This window comes from Xylaria bambusicola (assembly GCF_022495145.1).
Source record: "Xylaria bambusicola strain CBS 139988 unplaced genomic scaffold F5B22scaffold_3, whole genome shotgun sequence".
In the NCBI taxonomy this organism is placed as follows: domain Eukaryota; kingdom Fungi; phylum Ascomycota; class Sordariomycetes; order Xylariales; family Xylariaceae; genus Xylaria; species Xylaria bambusicola.
Genome location: NW_025953556.1, coordinates 508238 through 528104, shown reverse-complemented (window position 1 = coordinate 528104; position 19867 = coordinate 508238). Strand labels below are relative to the sequence as shown.

General features: G+C 49.2%; 8 protein-coding genes across 8 annotated transcripts; 4 read left to right on the top strand and 4 right to left on the bottom strand.

The window, feature by feature from the left end:
* The first annotated feature begins 2415 nt into the window (after positions 1 to 2415).
* F5B22DRAFT_256571 (ras small monomeric GTPase) lies at positions 2416 to 3660 on the top strand. Its single transcript, XM_047970051.1, has 4 exons — positions 2416 to 2665; positions 2764 to 2878; positions 2947 to 3231; positions 3288 to 3660. Exons 1-4 carry the CDS (start codon positions 2654 to 2656, stop codon positions 3524 to 3526), a joined length of 651 nt encoding a protein of 216 aa, XP_047835219.1. The 5' UTR covers positions 2416 to 2653; the 3' UTR covers positions 3527 to 3660.
* A 932-nt stretch (positions 3661 to 4592) lies between these two features.
* F5B22DRAFT_256688 (uncharacterized protein) lies at positions 4593 to 6399 on the top strand. The gene is made up of 2 exons (XM_047970052.1): positions 4593 to 4597; positions 4662 to 6399. Exon 2 carries the CDS (start codon positions 4968 to 4970, stop codon positions 6195 to 6197), a length of 1230 nt encoding a protein of 409 aa, XP_047835218.1. The 5' UTR covers positions 4593 to 4597; positions 4662 to 4967; the 3' UTR covers positions 6198 to 6399.
* Positions 6400 to 6722: 323 nt separating this feature from the next.
* Positions 6723 to 8218, bottom strand: F5B22DRAFT_588012 (uncharacterized protein). The gene is made up of 2 exons (XM_047973646.1): positions 7987 to 8218; positions 6723 to 7863 (listed from the first exon to the last, which is right to left on the bottom strand). The coding sequence occupies exons 1-2, from the start codon at positions 8116 to 8118 to the stop codon at positions 6916 to 6918; spliced, it is 1080 nt and encodes a 359-aa protein (XP_047835217.1). The 5' UTR covers positions 8119 to 8218; the 3' UTR covers positions 6723 to 6915.
* Positions 8219 to 8636: 418 nt separating this feature from the next.
* On the bottom strand, positions 8637 to 11150 carry F5B22DRAFT_256519 (uncharacterized protein). The gene has a single exon (XM_047970049.1). It carries the CDS (start codon positions 10736 to 10738, stop codon positions 9320 to 9322), a length of 1419 nt encoding a protein of 472 aa, XP_047835216.1. The 5' UTR covers positions 10739 to 11150; the 3' UTR covers positions 8637 to 9319.
* A 196-nt stretch (positions 11151 to 11346) lies between these two features.
* On the top strand, positions 11347 to 12663 carry F5B22DRAFT_256528 (putative short-chain dehydrogenase). The gene is made up of 2 exons (XM_047970050.1): positions 11347 to 12070; positions 12202 to 12663. Exons 1-2 carry the CDS (start codon positions 11564 to 11566, stop codon positions 12595 to 12597), a joined length of 903 nt encoding a protein of 300 aa, XP_047835215.1. The 5' UTR covers positions 11347 to 11563; the 3' UTR covers positions 12598 to 12663.
* F5B22DRAFT_256517 (cytochrome P450) lies at positions 12503 to 14713 on the bottom strand. The gene is made up of 2 exons (XM_047970048.1): positions 14185 to 14713; positions 12503 to 14127 (listed from the first exon to the last, which is right to left on the bottom strand). The coding sequence occupies exons 1-2, from the start codon at positions 14463 to 14465 to the stop codon at positions 12729 to 12731; spliced, it is 1680 nt and encodes a 559-aa protein (XP_047835214.1). The 5' UTR covers positions 14466 to 14713; the 3' UTR covers positions 12503 to 12728.
* A 1749-nt stretch (positions 14714 to 16462) lies between these two features.
* On the top strand, positions 16463 to 17672 carry F5B22DRAFT_642008 (6-phosphogluconate dehydrogenase; the record flags this gene model as incomplete). The annotated part of the gene is made up of 3 exons (XM_047978062.1): positions 16463 to 16508; positions 16644 to 16713; positions 16808 to 17672. The coding sequence occupies 3 exons, from the start codon at positions 16463 to 16465 to the stop codon at positions 17670 to 17672; spliced, it is 981 nt and encodes a 326-aa protein (XP_047835213.1).
* Positions 17673 to 17988: 316 nt separating this feature from the next.
* Positions 17989 to 19822, bottom strand: F5B22DRAFT_587994 (uncharacterized protein). Its single transcript, XM_047973645.1, has 8 exons — positions 19634 to 19822; positions 19439 to 19546; positions 19178 to 19209; positions 19092 to 19126; positions 18989 to 19040; positions 18863 to 18929; positions 18661 to 18808; positions 17989 to 18609 (listed from the first exon to the last, which is right to left on the bottom strand). The coding sequence occupies exons 1-8, from the start codon at positions 19670 to 19672 to the stop codon at positions 18197 to 18199; spliced, it is 894 nt and encodes a 297-aa protein (XP_047835212.1). The 5' UTR covers positions 19673 to 19822; the 3' UTR covers positions 17989 to 18196.
* Between the last annotated feature and the right edge of the window lie 45 nt (positions 19823 to 19867).

The window sequence follows — 19867 nt, the reverse complement described above, 5'->3', positions numbered from 1 at the left end:
CGGCCCTGAGCTTCGCGCGCTCTTTTTATTTGCTACGTTACGCTAGGTACACATACCTACCTACCTGCCTACCTACCTATGGCTTGGGTTCAGACCAAGGACCGACTTCGGTATGCCATCAACTCTTGTGTACGCTTCCCCCGTGTTTTATGTTGTGATAGGCTTGTTAGTTGTGGTTAGCTGATGCGATTGCTCTACCCAGGTAGTGTATACCGACCAGAATTGTGGGTGAATGCACTAGGTACTTACATATACTACCTAGGTAGTATGTTTTACCTGGACGGAATGATGGACTTACCCTCTCCGCTGAGCTATATATAGTCAATAAACTAGATAGTATCCAAGTTCGTTTATGTCCGACAGCTCTTTCGATTATTAATTTGCTTTCGCAGTTGCAGTGAAGAGAGTACGGGCATCATAGGTATGCTAAACAAAATGTATAGGTAACAGATTAATCTTACCCTAATCTGGATCTCCATAGATACCTCAATGATGTCACGCTTGAATTCATGACTACTTACTTAGGTACTCAGTTTGCATGTAGCTAGATCGGAACATATCAGCTTGTCTTTAAACCAACAAAATGGCCGAGCATCTGGGTGAGGCTACGCTACGCATGGAAGATATCATAAATGGGCCCATCTTGATTGATCGATATGTTTAGTTTGTAGCTTTCGGTCTGGTGTTTGTCCAGGTACCTACTTAAGTAGTAAGTATATGTAGGTAGGTATCTATATGTGTATTGGTGTTGTGATCTCATGTAATGTGTATGGTTTATTATGTTCGCTAAAGCATCATTGATGATTTGCATCTGCTTTCTGCTAACGGATTCCGAGAACTCACAATCAGCACATTGGATTTAGCGACTTGTTGACTGACTCGACTGATAAGAGATTTTAGGTACATACCTTATCGGCTAATGCCTACATACCTACACTTATACATACTTCGTAGGTAGCTGCTGTATTCAGTAACGCCTATTTTTAATGCCGGGGCCGTTGCAGTTGTTCTCGAAGGATTCTCGCAGCTAGACTGCTGCCAGGAAGCATCTGTGGTTCTGCCTTGGGCGTAACTTATATTTGATGCTGTGAGGTTGCAATGGTACATACTACAGTCTACTATGTACAGAGCGCGTACCACCTAGACAACAGCATTGAAATGGGAGAAGTTGATTGCCATATTCGGTCAAGCGTCCCTGAGTTTTCTCAGTTATAAGTGGTGCGTTGCCTGTCATTATGTACCTAGTGTACGTGCAGTAGGCTAACTGCTGAAGCACTGAAATCCAGAGCGCCAAACACACAATGCACCTGGGCAATTCTTTCCATGTGCCATAGGCACTCACCTCCTATATCAGGTGTACTACCTACCTACCACCTATGGAGAAAACATGCTGCATTTTCACTCTTGAATACATACAGTACCTACCTACTCAAAGCATATAGGTAAACATCAGGTACCTACCTAGGTAGAGCAAATACTGCGCATGCTTAGGTAATACTTATAGTCAATACCTAGATGCCTACTTGAGTACTCTACTATGTATATAGATAATCACTTACCTAGGTAGGTAGGTACATGCTTGTACCTGAATACCTATTGAGTACATGTAGGTGCCTGCGCCTTTAAGGCAACCCCGGTTCCCCTTAAGCCCCTTGCTCCTCCAACCCCCTTTACAGTTCTACATGTACCTTTAAGTACCTTCATATATAGGTAGATACCAGCAATGTGCGTTCTTACCACCTGGAAAGACCTGGGGCAAGCCTCCCGAAGATAGGAATGTTGCCAGTCGCTGTCAATGCCCTATCACCAATCAAGAAACACACCGAGTTGGGGGCGAACACTCGCCTACTACCCGCCCGCAACGTATAGCAGTGCCTTTTACAGCTTTCATCGTCGTACAGCTCCCTCTACGCTATCTAGCACGCCATCCTTCTTTCGGCATTGTACATGTAGTCTCCTACCTACTCCCTTTCTTCTGTACTTGTTCCCCTTCTTCTGTATTTTATTTTCTCCCCTTCTCCCTCTTGCTTCTACCCAATCGTGTAACGGTCAATTGTACCAGTTCCAATCCCTCCCCTTTCGGTTGCGTGCTTGGTCTTATGTGTACCTACATAATCACGTAACAGGACGCTGTCTCTTCCTTTCAGCAGACGTGAACCCTTTGAGTGAGCAGTGAAGGATTGTATAAGTAGGTACCTACTCGGTAGTGTCTACCTCTCCAGAATGCACTTAAACTCACATAGGCACCCCTACTTGCTTAATACCTGCCTACCTACGCACGCTAATCTCCTATAGTACCTACCTAGGTACCTACCTACCTCCTCCTGTACACTAATTGATCCCTGAACCGGCGCCAGCCAGCAGCCCAAGCCTGGGACAGGTTACTTACAACAACAAAACTACTGTCCTTGTTCTTCCCGTCGAGCCTCGTCTCTGCAACGCTACGCAACGCAACGCAACCCAGCACCTCGCCTCGCCTTACACCGACCAGTGCGCAACGTCTCCCTCTCAATCAACACACACCTCTTTGCGCTTCTCATCGCCTGTGCTCTGTTGTGCTGTCACTCGAGGATAGTTCCTGTCGTCCACCGCTCTTAGGCCGAACGTCCGTTGTCGAGATACTGGCTAGAAGAGCTCTTTGTCCTAGTACACAATGGCGTCCAAGGTATGTCAGCCAACACGCTTCTTCGCATCGTACGGATCAATTGGTCGTTCGCGTCTGTCTAGTCGGACCAGTTCGTTGCTTACCTGCCATTTCCTTAGTTCCTGCGAGAGTATAAGGTCGTCGTGGTCGGTGGAGGTGGTGTCGGCAAATCATGCTTGACCATTCAGATGACGCAGGACCATTTCATCGATGAGTATGATCCGACTATCGAGGGTACGTCGTAGGCTTCTCACCCCACCTACTTCTCACGCCATCCTAGATTAACGTTCCCGCTTTGTTAGACTCATACCGAAAGCAATGCATTATCGACGACGAACTAGCCCTACTCGATGTCCTTGATACCGCTGGCCAGGAAGAGTATGCCGCTATGAGAGAACAGTACATGGTTAACGGAGAGGGTTTCATGCTCGTATTCTCAATAACTTCCCAAGAATCGCTCGATGAGATTCATGCTCTACACAGACAGATTTTGAGAGTTAAGGGCAAGCAAGAGGGCGATCACTTCCCCGTGGTACTGGTGGGCAACAAATGTGATCTTGAGCACGAACGTGTGGTCACAAGAGAGAGTAATAGCAAATGCCTACCTGTCGCTTGTTGATAGTTTGACTAACCACTTCATCAGAGGCTGAAAGGAGCGCTGCAGAATTTCGATGCCCATATATTGAGACATCTGCTAAGTCTCGCATCAATGTAGAGGCTGCTTTCTTTGATGTCGTGCGTGAAATCCGAAGCTACGACCGTAATCTTGGTGGCATGTCAACAAACAATGGTCGGAGTGGTGGCGCCAACGGACCGGACAAGATGGAAATGGCCGACGGCGAAGCAGAGGCCGGTTGCTGCTCAAAATGCGTCATCCTATAGTGTGGCTCAAATCTACCGAAAAGTAGAGCGACTCCGACCATGACGGGACGGGTGTTTACCTGGGCATCAGCCCCATGTCACTTCTATCTTAACCCACAACGATGGGCGGCTTTGGCGGCTTTGACGACGTATATAAGCCTATGTCTGGATGCCCCTGCATGATATATAAGGAATCGAACGGATCTTTCTGCAAGTTTTTTTTTTACGGAATGAGCAATCACCAGCATCCGGCGGAAAGAAGCGCTAGTAATGATCGAATGATCATAGATGGTTAGGAGGTTATGCCGTTGTCGTCATTGTCGCCACCAAGATCAACAGGTACAGCCTGGGACGGGCAACAGAATGTTTCGTTGGGAGACTCCAGCTAACGAGAGATCAAAACGAGATAATGGATATCTCCCATCCGGTCTTTTCATACCTTTTGTAATGTTCTTTACTTATTTGTGTCGCAGTCTTCTAGTGTTTCAGCCATAGATTCACCTTCAAAGGCCATGGGAGGTATTCAAGTCAACTTCCTCTTCTACTTTCACTTTCGCACAATCTTCATCTCGTGATTCGTGTATATTGACTTTGCTGAGTAATCGGATATTGTGTAACAAGAGTGGATGGTATCTACTATCATTAAAGGGAGTGACCACCAGCCACATAAAGATGGAGCTCGATGAGCTGATGGAGGCGTAGTCGGTAGTCTTTGATACAAAAACCTCAAGAGCCAACAAAGACAAAGCTTATCAATGTTGATAAACAAGGCCATGAACAATACGCTTGTTTTAATACATTAGATGCTGGAGATGTTTCACATATCATATAAATATGTAGAAATATTCTGCACGATGGTGTCTTCTTTACTTCCAGACAACAACTTCCAGACACCATATACTATTTATTCCTTACTCAACCCCATCAACAGGCGCTAGAATACCCAACCATATAGTTCACTTCTAACTAAGCTGACAATCTCGAACTAAGCTGAGTAAAGCCAAGAGGGAAAGATAAAGCAGGAAGAACAAAAGGGAAGGGTAAAGACTAACTCGCCAATATGGAAGATGCAGATATGCACTTTGTTGGCCAGTATGTGTTTACCAACATTTTTAACCCTCAAGACCCCAACTATGATGCTGACGCAGTAGAGCAGCATTTCCGAAACGGAGGCCCTGACAAAGTTTCGGAATTCGTAGCGTGGCGGACGTACTTTTACCCCGGACAATCCGCCTGTGACATTTGTCTGATACGACGACTTGATTGCGATTTTTTCATCAACCAGCAAGGCATCTGCACCAATTGTGCAATTGGAGCGGTACAGTGCGCCGTCACGAACAGCACCCCGACCAACGCCAACGTTCCTTTTGATAACAACCTGTTTGGTATACCAGGTTTCCAGGACCATTCTATTAATTTTGATCATGTTCCTTTCCAAGATCACCCTCAAACCGAGGGAGGTATGTACCCCGCTGCCGAGCCATATCCTCAGACAGAACCACTAACAGTAGATCCAAGCCTGATCACGAGTGACGACCCTCTTCTTCCTCTCGCAGGGTCACCAGGCGCAGAACTTGATTTGAACGATATCCCTACTCCTGAAGGTGACGTACCCTCACCCTCGGCCTTATTAGGTTCTCCATCACTTGCTCCGAAAACTTCAGATTTAAACCTCTTAAATACTCCATTTGTAGTGGACGCCTCCCAAGGGGTTTCGCCAGGAGACCCCTTGAGTCAGTTGAACCATCCTTCACTGCCATCTCTATCGCCTATCATGAGGTTCCTCGTCACAAGCTCGCCAAACCAGGCCAGATACATTGTGACAAAGGGAGATGACTCCGCTGGAGATGCAGCGCCCGCTTCGCTATCAGGCCAAGATCCTGTATCGGCTCACAACGCTCCAAATTGGTCAGGGATAGATCCAGTTCCAAGTAACATTTTTCCACGAGAGACTTCACCAACCTCAGACCGCAGGAGAGCCAGATGTCACGTATGTCGCCAGGCTGATAGGGAGTCCTCGATGTACAGGACCTGTGTATGGATCGCTGATCCTATAGCAAGGTTCCAGTCAGGCTGTACTACATGCAAAACATATGGGCTAGTATGTGTCGTAGACGGTGTTGCCCTTGCACCGAACCCTCACGCCAAATACAACTCCAGATGGGTTCCCTGTACTGCTTGCAGCTTGTTCGAAACCAATTGCGAACGCCAGCGGCCTTGCACGAGCTGTATTGCGAGAGGCACACCGCAGACGTGTCCTGTTGAAGGCTTCGGGGTTTTCCGTAGGGGCACAGGCCTAGGGACCGAGCTTTACGCCTATCTCAGCCTGGGGAAACCTGGGCAGGAACCCCAGATATTCGACAGCAAATATAGCCAACCTCCCGATTACCACATTCAATATGTACGTTGGTTAGAAGGAGGACCTGTTCCAGTACCGCCCGGCTACACGGGGCCGCCCCTTAACCCACCGAGACCAAAGTTGAGCTTACGCATCCTCAACCTTCCACTTCCCTCTGCTTCTCCACGCGTGGTCGCTCCCCCCAACCCACCGCTACTTCCTGGGCAACGATCAGAGCGTACGTGCTTTAATTGTAAACGGATAAGGCGCCAGTGTGATCGGCAAATGCCGTGTTGTTCGCGTTGTGCAACCAAGGGAGTGCAGTGTGTTTACAGTAGTTCCCATTTCTTTTAACACTAGTTATTCTTATCTAATTTTAATTTATTTTGGCTAAACTATGAGTATGCCATGCTTATAACTTAGCTATGCTATGCCTTTTATTATTCATCATGGTGGCTAGACCTTAGTTGTAATATTAGTAACAGCACTCCTGCTCAATCATTACCTTATTTATTACCTTTTCATTCCTTTTTTCCTAAACTACACGCCGGAGTTAAGGATCAATGAACTATGGATTGGAAGAGAAAATGCCAGCTAAGAGAGAAGCAGTGACACCTGGAGATTGTCCTACAAGCTCACTGGCTATCTCTAAATGAATGGACATCTGATGCTCGCCAAAGAGAGCCGGACGAACTACGTAGCTAGTTAGAGCGACCTGTAATCCTTAGAAATTGTGTACAAGAAGGGTCCTCCCTCCTCATCCCGAATTCTGGTTAGGGAAAACCTGTGTGCCTGGAGGTTTCAATCGAATTTTTGACAAGATTTCACAGTAGACAGAGTTTATCAAGCACCTAAAGCACACGGGTCTAACATAGCTATGCATAGTTTAGATGGTCACGCTGTTTGCCTACCTGTCAAGGTTATCCATTAGTAAGATGGTATACAAAAAATATCATGCATTTTAGATTAACATTCTATCGAGACATCCGATTTTGTCATCAGCAAAAGTGCTGAACAAGACCCCAATAACTGACTACCCTATTCTCTCAGTATGTCTTAAGCCACTTTAGTCCTAATCAGAATAGTAATATTCATAGTCGCTGTCGTTGATGATGTCCTTGCAACTAGTCGGGCCTTCATCAATAACATCCTGGTAAAACGATTCCCTAGATCCCGACTCCCATGCAAACTCTACCTTGTTAGAGACGGAGTCTGCACCAGGTAATCTCTGGAACCGGAAAGGGCCTTTCTGGAAGAAATCCAAAGCTTGCACCGTATCTTCCTCCTCAGTGACGTCCACGACGATCTCGGTCTGCTTTGGTACGGCCCGGACAAGGTACTCGAAGATAGGCAGGAGCCAAGTCATCCACTGGCCCACTGCCTCTCTCTTCCTGTCACGAAGGAAAGTCAGGAAGTTTCCCGTGGTTTCTTTTTCGCTGTCCTCGAGCCACTCCAGAAGGGGCGGTTCGGGCTGTTCAATGACGACGCCGAGGGAGATGAGGTTACCGAGGACGGTGTCCCATATGTCGGGATCCATGAGAGATTCAGGCTGGTAGGGGACACCTATCGGCCGTATGACCAAGATAATATTCCGCATTCTCTCTCGATTCCTCTTCGTGAATTGCCTCTCGAGATAGTATTGGCTTTGGCAATGAATGTCGACGGTGAATGTGTTCCCCTCATACAACATTGTTTCAACCTCTTCATTTATCTGGCGACAGAGCAGAAGAAGAGCGGGTAGCGAGCTCATATGCGATGATGAGGGAGGGAACTGCAGGCTTTCAAGCCCATAAAGCCCGAGGTCATCTTCTATGCTTCGATCATCAGAGCTGCCTTTCCCTACTAGAGAGTCCTCGGTACAGATCTCTTCTATCTCTTCCAGGGGCGATAGTTTCCCCTTGCCTTTCCAATTGCTGTGGAGATACTCGATCCCATCGAAGAAGTTCTCGTCGTCGCTAGCATATCTGTCATAGCTCTCGTTGACGTGCCGCAGTGGTTCGATCCAGCCGACGGGCCGGTTCTTTACACACGCTGGAGTTAGTGATTGCCAGATAGGGAACGGGTTTAGTTTTGCCTTCGAAGCACACAGAAGCCATGAGGCCTAGGACTGTCTAAAGCGAACAAATGACTCTAGGGAACTAACCTGGTAGTACATGTCATCGGAACAATCAAATGTTAGGTTCTGTGGTATACAAAACCCGTATATGTGTCGGCGTATCTCCAAGGGGATCGCGAGGAGTGAACTCTTTGTGGTGGGAAGATCAGTCGATGCCATTTCACCGTTGGTTTAGCTTGCAAAATAGCGAAGTCGGAGGTAGGATTGCGATTTATGAAGATATTACTTGGAACAACTTAGGTTGACACTGTCTTTATTATACAAAGACTCTGCACTGTATACGTCAGGCTCGCGTTGGGCACTAGAGCCGATCATTGACTACGAAGTATGATGGTGGTTGCCGGTCTCCAATGAGCTCGCGCTTAATTTACGAGAGCCAGTCATTGGTATGTACTATATAGTACGCAAAGATGCCAGAGTTCCTCGATAACATTGCTGCTAGTAATACTGCTGATACATGCCGTAAGCTTCGCTTGTTTCCTTTGTTTATTAGCCAGCAATGTCTTCCTTTAGATTCGCCTTGTGGCTTCACGGCTGGTCGAAACGACTTCCCCTCCCAACAATAGAGGGTCACACCGCACTGCTTTGTCAATGCAACCGTTACATCTTCGCATATCTAGTTCTCGAGGAGGGAACATCGACTTTTTTGGTATCTCAAAGCTGGTAGGCGTCCTTTGACATTCGATTGCTAGAGATTCTATGAGAAGTCAAATAGCGAAGCGGCTAGCAGCACAGATTGGGGGTAATATGAAAACATAACACAAGAGCTCATCTCCGATGGAACTTTCCTCGCAGCCATTCCTTAATTCCACAACCTAGAGGATCGCTCTATAGCCATCAGCTCTTTGGTTAGGTGGCTAGAGAGTCCGAGTGCCACTCCATGAATAGTGAATGAGATTCTATCCCAAAGTTGGTGTCAGTCCTCTTTCTCATCCTTCGCATTCCATTTTCTCTTCAGATCCTAATACTTTGGGTCCTTAAAAAAATCCCCTTCAACATGACAGACTATATACTCGCAGTGTAGCGATATGGCTTTAGATGTGTCACAATTGGGATCAATACCCTTTTATCTCATCTGTTATGCATGCTAACAGGGTATGCTCCCCTCATGTGCCGATGCACTTGATGCCTAGCCGCCTCTAACGAGTCAATACCTAACCGCCCATGGCGGTTGGATGTATACGACATGCACAATGCTGCCGCATAAAACCATATCCACTGAAGGGCTTAGGAGCTTGACTGCCCCTTAATAGGCTAGATTAAGTGCAATAGAGCGTCATTAGCCGATCTCAGTAGAGATGTGTATATACTACATCTCCCAAGTGCGGCTTTCGAACATCTGTTGTATGTTCCAGCTTAGTTAGAACCCATACAACATGTTCTCCGGACTTGACAAAAGCTGGGGTTGGAAACGCCCCTTTTCTTCCAGCCACCGATCCATCCTTTCCATTCCGTAGAGTCCAATGCACGCAATGTTGAAATCATCGACCTCGGCGGGGGTAATCTGGGGCAATACCTCTTCCAGCTTCGCCATAGACACAAGAAGCGGGTTCTTGTCAGCACCAAGCTCCCTTGCCCACGCATACGCCGTCGACGCGTCCCATAGTGCCCTCCGCATCGTACTCTGCAGTCTACCTGGACATTCCGACCACCCATCCTTGAAGAACTTGTAAACTTCTTGCACGACAGTCGTAGCCTGCCAAGTACGCCGAACGCTTTCGGCCATAATCCAGGCGCGCCATACGGCCTTTGGTGAGACAAGGGGGCAGCCGCCTACTGCAGCATCGATCGAACCATCCACTTCGAAGGGCGAGGAAGTGAGGAAAAGCTCAGGTCGCCCCAAGCTGCCCTTCGCACTCTCAAGCATCTGTTTATTCCATAAGTACATAGTCGGAATCAGGGTCTCGGCTTGCCCGCGCATACGGATGTCGCCGTCATACAGGCGGATGAGCTGGTAGCATAGCAAGGACTGCACACGGCTCACGTGAGCGAAGATACTTAGTCCGCTGCCGTTGCTCGCTTCAGTGCCTAGAGATGCTGCGACCACTTGGTCCTGCAGTAACTGTGAAACGCGGTCCTCCAGAATCTGGCGCACTGTAGCCTGGTTTCCTTGAGTCTTGCCCATATATGTGGCCATCGCCGTGTACGCATCTTGAGTGTGCCGTGGCATGTGGAACGAATACAGTTCGCGGTGGTGAAGTGGGCTGTGACCCTCCGTCACCCATTGCCGCATCCACGACTGTACACTCTCGATGTACTGTTTAAGAGACTTTTCGGTCTCGCGGAGCGTTGTAGGAGGCGGCTCGGTGAATTCGGCGATCCAAGTCTCAGGGGCTAAGAACCAGACGTCTCGTAGACTGACTTGGCCATTATCAGACGGGATTATGGGTTGAGATCGTCTCGAAGGACCAAAGTCAGTAGGCAACTCGAGGCCTTCTAAGTCCGCTTCTGCCATCTGGATGAATTCAAAGGCGGAGCCCCCTGGCATAGTAAGGGGGTTCGGTACATCCGACGCAGCTAATAGACTCCCATCAAGACGTAGAGCGGTATCGTCGGAGTGGAGTGGCGGCCACTCAGCCCCCGCCGTAGTAGGAGACAGTTCTGGCCGCCGTGGTGGAAGATAGGCGCAGTGTAGTCCCTTCTCTACGCATCGTCGACATCTTGGCACCTGCTTGGTACATTGGCGCTTCGCCCTGGAACAAGCTACACAGGCCCTTCGCCAGGGAGTTAGACGTACCCTGCTGACAAGTGAGGTCACATCAGACGGCGTGGGATCCATATCCGTTTATCTCTCCATCAACGCTGTACTCCTGACATCGTGGGCGGATAGTAGGCGGAGAAAGGACTCATAGTCATAAGCAGAATACCGAGTCTGGGCAGGATAGACAGATACCGAAGATAGCTGCTTTGCTTACCTACTTCATGCAGCGGAAAGGAAGACGGACAAAAGTGGGTAGTCCTTACAGCGGGGGTGGGGGGATTCATGAGCATCGACTCGTCGGCGCACAATTATGGAGACTTACCAGCGACGGATCTGGCGCCATCACCAGTATCCACGTCGCGGGAGAGACACGGGTCCGTTGAAGCTCCCGCGCGGGGAGCTGACGTTTTACCATGAATCCGCTGTTCTTAACCTCAGGTGCCCACATATGTCCGCCCCCACCGCTTAAGGCTGCTTCAGCTTCCTGTAGGATGATGCAGAGCTCCAACGAATAAGGTGATCATGAATGGATTTGTATTATTATCGTGATTTCAAAAGGCCGTGAAGATTGTCACAGGGAACCCCGAGCGCCGTCTTAGCGCCCGCCGTATTCGATACCGCCAGAGTCATAGAGCTGGCCAAGCAAGTCAGCATTCGGGATGCTCCCATGTCCTTACGGGCTTGGGCGTTCGGGGCAAGACTGGTGTCTCGAAGAGCTACGAAATAAGTGCGAGACTAGGCGTCGACGATATATAAATGGCGACGATGTCTCTCGTCGAGACACTTCTTCAAACCCATATCATAACACAGATCCAACACTCGAGGCATACACTCCTCTAAACATACTTTGCAAGCTCACATCCAAACCTCATCCAAGAGGCCTGAATTCAGCAACTCGACAACATGTGGGGTAAATACGCAACGCTCACGGACCCTGTCCATAAGAACTCTTACGCGGCCATCAGTCCCTCTCGTCCAGAGTTGAGTCAAGCTGGCCGGACGGTGGTGATAGCAGGGGGTAACTCAGGCATCGGATATGGCGTCGCGCAAGCCTTCATTCGCGCTTCGGCTGCAAGAGTTATCATACTAGGCCGTCGCAAGGACTCCGTTGCCACCGCAGCGCAAAAGCTGGCGGCCGAGGCCGGCACAACGTATACGGGGTCCGTCCTGGGCATTCCCTGCGATATTGGCGACGCGGCCTCAGTCGACGCGCTATGGGCAAAGCTCCGGGACGACGGCATCGTCGCTGATGTCCTCGTGCTAAACGCCGCTGTGTTCGCGCCCAAGAAGACACTCCTTGAAGTCGGCACCGAGGACGTCTGGAAGATTTTCGACTTCAACGTGCGCGCGCAGATGCAGATGACGGAACGCTTCTATAAGCAGGAGGGCAAGGGCGCTTCCGATGCGAAGGTGAGTGGACCTTTTCTCTTCCCTTTTTCCTCTTTTGTTTCTGTCTTCTTTCCCCTCGGATCAGGATCTGCCTCCAGAACAATGTGGTTCGCATACACGCCCATATATGTATTGACATTGGATATCCGCAGAATCTCGTTCATGTCTCTACGGCTTCTATTCACGACTTCGTCCGTATCACGAGAAACGCCCTCGGATATGGGCTGACAAAGAACTCGGGCCAGCTGATGCTACAACTAATCGCGATGGACAGCCCGCCGGAGAAGATGCAGATTATCAGTTACCACCCGGGCGCCATCTTTACCGAGGCAGCCAGGACTTCTGGCTGGAAGGAGGAGGATTTGCCGTGGGACCATGTTGATTTGCCTGGCCATTTCGCGGTATGGGCGGCCTCGCCTGAAGCTAGTTTCCTACATGGCCGCTTCGTATGGGCCGCGTGGGATGTAGACCAGCTTAAGCATGGCGAGCTCAGGAAACAGATTGACGAGGATTCGACCTTCCTAAAGGTTGGTATTGTTGGTTTGTAGGCAAAAGACATTTAGGGACGGGTGTTGGGTTTGTTGGTATTAGAGAGTATGCAAGTCATGTTCCATGAATTAAAGCATAATACAGTAGTTGAGTAGTGGATATATATACTTCATTAACCTATGATTAAACCTTACCAACCATCCACAATTGTCGCACGCATATACATGCCCTTGGAGGGCCGGGCAGTGATACCTCCCTTGATTTCGATATTTTTCTCGTCTCTTTGTTCTTCATCCTTGAGCTCGAACTCGAACCGGCCGACCCAGCCAGCCAAAATACAAGCAAATTCTGCCTTTGCAAAGGCCTGGCCGATACAGCTTCTAGGGCCATGTAAGAAAGTCATAAAGGCAAAGTTGCTTGTAGCCCCGCCGCTTGCAGCTCTCTTATCGTCGGCACTTGTCGGCATCCATCTGTCAGGGTTAAATTCGTGGGCATCCGAACCCCATAGTGATTTATCGAAATTTGTCGCCCACGGGGCAATAACAACTCTGGTACCCTTTGGTATTGTATGGCCCAGGATTTCCGTATCTTGATTAGTCTCACGAAGAGTCATTGGCACGGGAGAGTAGTACCGCAGAACCTCGTTGCAGACAGCGTTAAGATATGGCATGTGATCAATATCGAGGCTGGTGATGTCGGTATCAGAGTCGATGGGAGGAAGCAACTCGCGAACTTCCCGTCGCAGACGCTCTTGTACCTTGGGGAATCTTGCTAGCATGTATATTGCCCAGGTCATTGCAGTGGCTGTTGTCTCATGGCCGGCGGCGAGGAATGTCATGAGCTGGTCAGCTAGGTTCTCGTCTGAAAACCCCCCAGACTCCAAAGCTACTGAGAGAATATCGTGATCTGTTGGTTCTTTTCGAGCAATTTTCTGCTTTTTCTCTTGGACGAGACTACGGCAAACTGAACGAATATACTGTGAGGCTGCATTGACATCTTCGTTCCGCTTCACAGGGAGTCTACCGATGACCCACTCTGGTATAAACTGGCTGAGAAGGTTCAGGATTAACGCTTGCCGATTAGGCGTGAATAATTGTCGGTAGGTTTCATTGAGCTCCGAGTTCTCGTCTTGGATGGCACCGAAATCACGACCAAGCCCAGCGACTCCAATGATGTCAAGGGTTACGCGAGAAGCCCAGTTGCCGACCTCTATTATAGCTGATTTGCCGGCTTTCTCAGAGTCGGGGGACGTAGGCTGGTTGGCGGCGTCAGTCACGATATGCTTATCCATGGCCTGAACCACCTCGCGGGTTTTGTGCCAGAAGATAGGATATAGGTCTTTGGTGTGTCGGAACGCAAAGGCAGGCATAAGATTCTTGCGCTGCACCTTGTGTTCGTCACCTTCGGCAAGGAGGATACCCTCACCGAGGAGACGGCCAATGTTGAAACGTAGTGATTGAGGCTTCTCGAAGATGTAGTTTTTGGTGACCAAGACCTCCGATAATGCCTTGGGGCCAGTGACAAGCACTCGTTCGCGATTTGCCATGCCAAGATACCTCATGACCCCATCGTTGGGGACAGTGCCGACCCTAGTTTTTTTTAATCAGCTTCCAAAGTCTGTATGCGAAAGTGAAGGGTTATTTTACCAGTCTCTCATGGGAATACCGCTCGGCTCTGCCAAGATCCTTGCGAAATGGCCGTTCCACCACGAACCTCCAGACGGCTCCGGCAGACTTCGGAGCGGGGAGAACAACTTAGGCCATAGAATTACGGTCCAAACGGCCCAGGCGAAAGTTTGAATCAAGCAAAGACTAATAAATCCGCCAGTAAAGTGAAGATTCCACCATGGTGGCTGGTATAAGGCGAGCAAGTAGGATCCTACAACGGAGAATGCAAGGGCTCCGCGCCAGGAGTAATTAAACACCATAGCGGGCGAGGTATGAATGCACGCAAACTCTAAGGGAAAGAATAGCGGCAAATTTGTGTTGGAGCTACTCTATGAAGATCCAGGTAATGAAATAAGAACAAAAGGCCTCTTTAGCGATGCAAAGTCGTGAGTGAACCACAGGGACGCTGCTGAGGTTCGAAATAAAAAAAAGATAGATGTTAACAGGGTGTCAATCAACGACTCGAGTTTCAAACGTTTTCGACTGTCTCAGACGTTTCAACACAGAAGATGGGCGAATGACTGCTAATTATTATTTGATAGAAATCGAGCCCAGGACCAGAGACGAGCGGCCATATTCACTTGACGAACGGAGGGGGAGGTGGTATCGATGATTCTTGTATTCTTGAAGAACTGGGGATGGAGCCCGCGCAAGACCGCCACAGGGCCCCTACCTAAGTACATACCTAGGTTAGGTAGGTACTAGGTAGGTAGGAGGTAGGCGAGTAGGTACGGTGCTCACTACCTATCTGCGGGAATGGGAATGGGTTGTCCCGTGAATCCCGCTACACATCCGCTTCGAATCATGCCGCCGGCTCAGATCCATTGCCTCATTCGGAGACTTTTCAGCCAACGCCAGCAGGGCATTATTACCACACACCTGATGTCTCAGATTCGGCAACTAGAAACACCTCTCTCTGTATCTCCTAAACATACCTAACCCACTAAATTACTATGGGTTAGGTATATACATATGTATATAACGGCATAAGTTATGCATAAGTATACATAAATATGGGTAAACAAACAATCAATCTAGCCATGTTCTTCAACATTAGCATACCTAGCTTAAGCATGTCGATGCCTAGTACCTACCCCAAAATTGAGAGTTGTGCTGACGAGCACACATCTGACCCAGGTCGCATCGCACAACGGAGAGAAGCAAACGCGCTGTTGCGACGGGATAACTACCTAGGTACCTACCTCCTATAGTGCTGAATGTTAACCAGGTACGTAGGTGGCATCTTACATGTACAGGAAGGAATAATACCACGCTGTTGCCTAAGATTCCTTAACCCCCATGTAGGTAGATAGTAGGAATTCTGCCAACATGGGACGCGTGGATACATACAATTATATAAGTCATTGCCTGCATAATCCCGAAAGCGAGTGAGCTAGGTATGTGGATATTTAAAGCCTGTAGTGTTGCGATTGATCTATTCGCAGCGTAAAACCAACCTACCTCTCGGGAATTCATGGTCCCGCCGGCCTTGTTAATCTGACCGAGGCTAAGATGTCAAAGCTCAGCTTTTTGTACGTCGTCTTGTCATCCCAGGGGGGGAAGCCCGCGAACTCGTAAAGATTCGTATTGAATTGCCAAATCAAATATCATCTGTTGCCTAATAAGCCCCCGAGTCACTCATTTTGTATGTATACATATGAATTATCATACTTAACGTCTACAACTGGTCTGTATGCATGTATGGTCAAGAGGCGCAATTCCGCCCATCGTAGCCTGCTTATTCAAGTCAGCATCAAGAGAGGCCCCGTGTTCGCCAGTGTCCATCCCCATCATCAAAGAACTCTCTAGCTCAGCTGCCACATGCATATCAATAGGTATCTAGTCAAGTTGAAGAGACCCCACATCGCTCGTGCGAAACGAGCGAAAGCGGGGTATCATTCGTCATCACGATATGATAATCTAGGTGACTGCATAGAATGCTACAGTCGTAGCTATCGCGAAATTTCGCTGCTCTATTCCTCCAATATCTACTTTTGCATCATTGCTAGATCTACACAGGTCACCAAAGCCAGTGCAGCCCAACTATCGTGAAAGAGCAAGAGTTGGGGTCTAGCTTCGATATCGGCGATAGGCTGCATTTTTTAAGTACATTATCTACCTGCGCATGGCATGCAGGTAATCTAGGCTACAAACGCACCTTTGCAATTCAAGCGAAGTAGCATCAAAACTAATCATCTTATTTCCCTCACCTAATTCCTATTCTACGAGCCGATACCGTTCAAGATTCTAGCCAAAAATGACGTCTCCGTTAGCCAAGATTGGTGTTATCTCAATCGGAGATAGTGAGTAACCAACTCTCAGCAACATCTGGTCTTCAATTCTAGAGTGCCTGTCGAAGCCCATCGCAGTCCAAGATCACTAGCAAAAATAATACATGGAGTAAAATGGCAATTACTGACCCCAGACATTGTACGCAGTGGGAATGGGCATCGCAAAGCTTTTGATCGCGAACGGATTCTCCGTGGCGACAAACTGCAAAGGTCGAAGGTTCGCTCCATAAACTATTCTATCAAGCATTTGACCAGCCTAAACACCTACCCGGAATCACGAGGAAGTGAATGATAGATGCTGATGGCCGCAGTAATGACACGATGGAGCGGGCCAAGAGCGCACAGGTCGAGATCTACAAGTCAGACGAGCATCTCGCTGAGGCCTGCGACGTTATCTTGTCTGTGGTGCCGCCCCGGGACGCCACAGCGACGGCCCAGCGCATCGTCGACGCCATCACGGGGCCCTTCCGGCGGAGCGAGCCGCTGTACTTCGCGGACCTGAACGCCGTGGCACCATCCACGACGCGGAGCATCGCGGCTCTTTTCGAGCAGACGCGGGGGCAGGTCCGCTTTATTGATGGCGCCATCATTGGGAACCCGCCTGCCCCGAAGCCTACCGCCTCTGGATCCGCAGACTCAGGGGCCGCAGAATGGAATGTCCCTAGCATACCAATCTCGGGCCCACACAAGGTTTCTGATATCCCCGGTTATGGGGAGAAGCTCTCTAGCATCCTCAAATTGCGACATGTCTCCGATGAGATTGGTGTTGCCTCGGGGCTGAAAATGTGCTTTGCGAGCCTGACGAAGGGATTTACGTCGCTCGCGATACAGTCCTTCACGACAGCAAAGCGTCTGGGCGTGCTTGATGAGTTGCAGAGCGAGCTGGAAGGGCTCGTCCCGGCGCATTGGAAATCAGCAGAGCGAGGCGTCATCAACATGGCGCCCAAGGCGTACCGTTGGGCCAGGGAGATGGAGGAGATCGCCCTGACTTTTAACGAGGAGGGCGGCTTCCCGCAAGATCTATTCCGAGGCGTCGCGAATGTTTATAAGACCGTTGCAGAAGACACGGTTCTGGGTGAAGAGAAGGTTGGCAAGCGGAAACGAGGCACTGATGTTAACGATATGGCCGCGGCGATGGCCGAGGGTCTAGAGAATAAGAGGAAGAAGAACGACTAAGTATCTAGATAAATCGCAACAATTAGACTTCCCTAGTTTCTATGGTTGAGGTTGAAGAAATTGACCATTAGTACTGAATAGATCATGAGGCCAACTGTGAGGGGATAATACTCCTATAGCCTGACTCACTCGCTCCCAGATATAGATAATCAACACCACAGTGTGGCTAGAAACAGAGTTGAAATAGGTAAAATCAATATGACGTCGAGAAATTCAGCGGCGCCAAAAGAACATTGGAGCAATCACCAAACGAAACGGTTAGCCTCAACGCCAATGTCACTTAACACTTCGTCACGTTTGTAGCACAAATTACGCAGATAGCGATGAGAAAATCAGGCATCTGATAATGGACCAGTAACCTATTTAGACTATAGAGTAGCATAAGAATATCTTGCAAAACAGCATGTGATGTCGAAGCTCAGCCTGTTGGAAGAGAGTAGTGGATCGTTTAGACTATACCAGCCTCGATATGTATATTCTAAGTTCTAATTTAGCATTCTCAGTGTTTAACGCGTGATCGGTTCCTATGCGATCATATCCACGTCATCCGTAGCTTGCGCTTCGGCTTGATTCTCGCTGGCGCCAGTTGTCGTAGCCTGACCGGAGACGTTTCCACTAGTCTTCTCGAAATAATCTTCCATTTCAGCGTCCAGTTCCTCTTGAGTCTTCTTGGGACGACCATTTCGACCTGCAGGGCGTCCAGTGCCCTCCCCTGTATTATCTCGTCGTGTCCCTGTTCGTCTGCCACGGCGTCGAGGTCTAGGACTGTGAGAACGCCTTCCGCCTTCAGGGACATAGCGGTCAATCCCTCGGTCGTTGGGCGATAGTGATCGTGGCCGAGTAATGCGTTCAGCTAGCGGCCTGTTGGGGACTTGAGCGGTATCGAAGGGGTTGCGTCTTGGTGCCGAAGACTGAAGGGTTATGCGAATAGGCTGGCCTTCACGGAACGTGTCAGGACACATTGGCATGTAACCTATGGGCTACGTACCTTTGGCATTCGCTCCATTAAATTCGCGAATTGCGTCTAATGCGTCATCCCGGACCTCGTACGTGACGTATGCAACGCCCTCTGAGCGTCCAGCTCTGTCATACAAAAGCTCCAGTTTCAAGACAGGGCCAATTTTGGTAAAAAGACCCTAGCGATGGCTTAATTATATTTTCCTCCAAGTTCTGGGTGGATTAGTTCGTACCTCGAGGTCGGATTCTGACAGATCATAGTGCAAGTTCTCAACCTTAAGCTTTGTGCCACGACCATCCCTGTCACAGTCGTTAGCGAGGAATTGGGTATGCTACTGATGGTATTCCGGAATACTAACTGGGCTAGCTCGGGAGAACGTCTTCGACGGGGATTGCGGGCATGGTCTCGGGCTAGTCACAGTCAGCAATACTGAGTGCAGCATGGTGAGCGCTTGAGCCTACAATGAAAGCCCTCGAATTTATCGTGGACCCAGTCCCTAAGAGCTGTTAATCTTGCTGTACATAGATTGGACCCATACATAGCATACGAATCTAAGCCTCTCCTATCATCTCTGGTTGACTGTCTCGCAGGACGAGAACCTTGGTTAGCTGATGTTACACGACGCATATACCACCATCGATCCTAGTCCAGGGCATCGAGCCGTCAGGCGATAGCTTCGACGTGAGGGAATTCGAGCAGGGAGGTAGCATCGATCTATGAGGGAAAGGAGAAATCCACCTGCACACGTTGAATAGTGAGTGAGACATTGCAAAAGGCACGAGTCCAAATACTGTGTCGCGCGACGAACCTTTCTAACGCCATCGCGAGGATACGGGTCGCGTTCGCGGGGTTGTCTGCCGCCTCCGCCGCCGCCGCCACCACCACCGCGTCGAGGGCGGTTACCGCGCTTCCTTGCCTACATTAAGAAGCACATTAGTACCCGCACTGGTATGCTTCAACCACGCTTGCAGGGCATCAGACACAGGAGACGTCGGATCCATACCTGGGATTCTGCAACAATCTCGTCAAGACTTCGGTCCATGTTGTAAGTTCTGACAGAGGAGAGCAGCCTAGAAAGTAACTGAAGATAGAAATGGCGGTCGTGAATAGCTGGATGTTGGAATGGAAAGAAGGCGACAAAGGTTGAAGTTCGCCTTGCGAGACTCGTGTCCTTGCATGCATATGAAGTAGGCAGGCTAGGGACCTGCTGTAACTAGGTAGGTAAGCTACTGCTGGA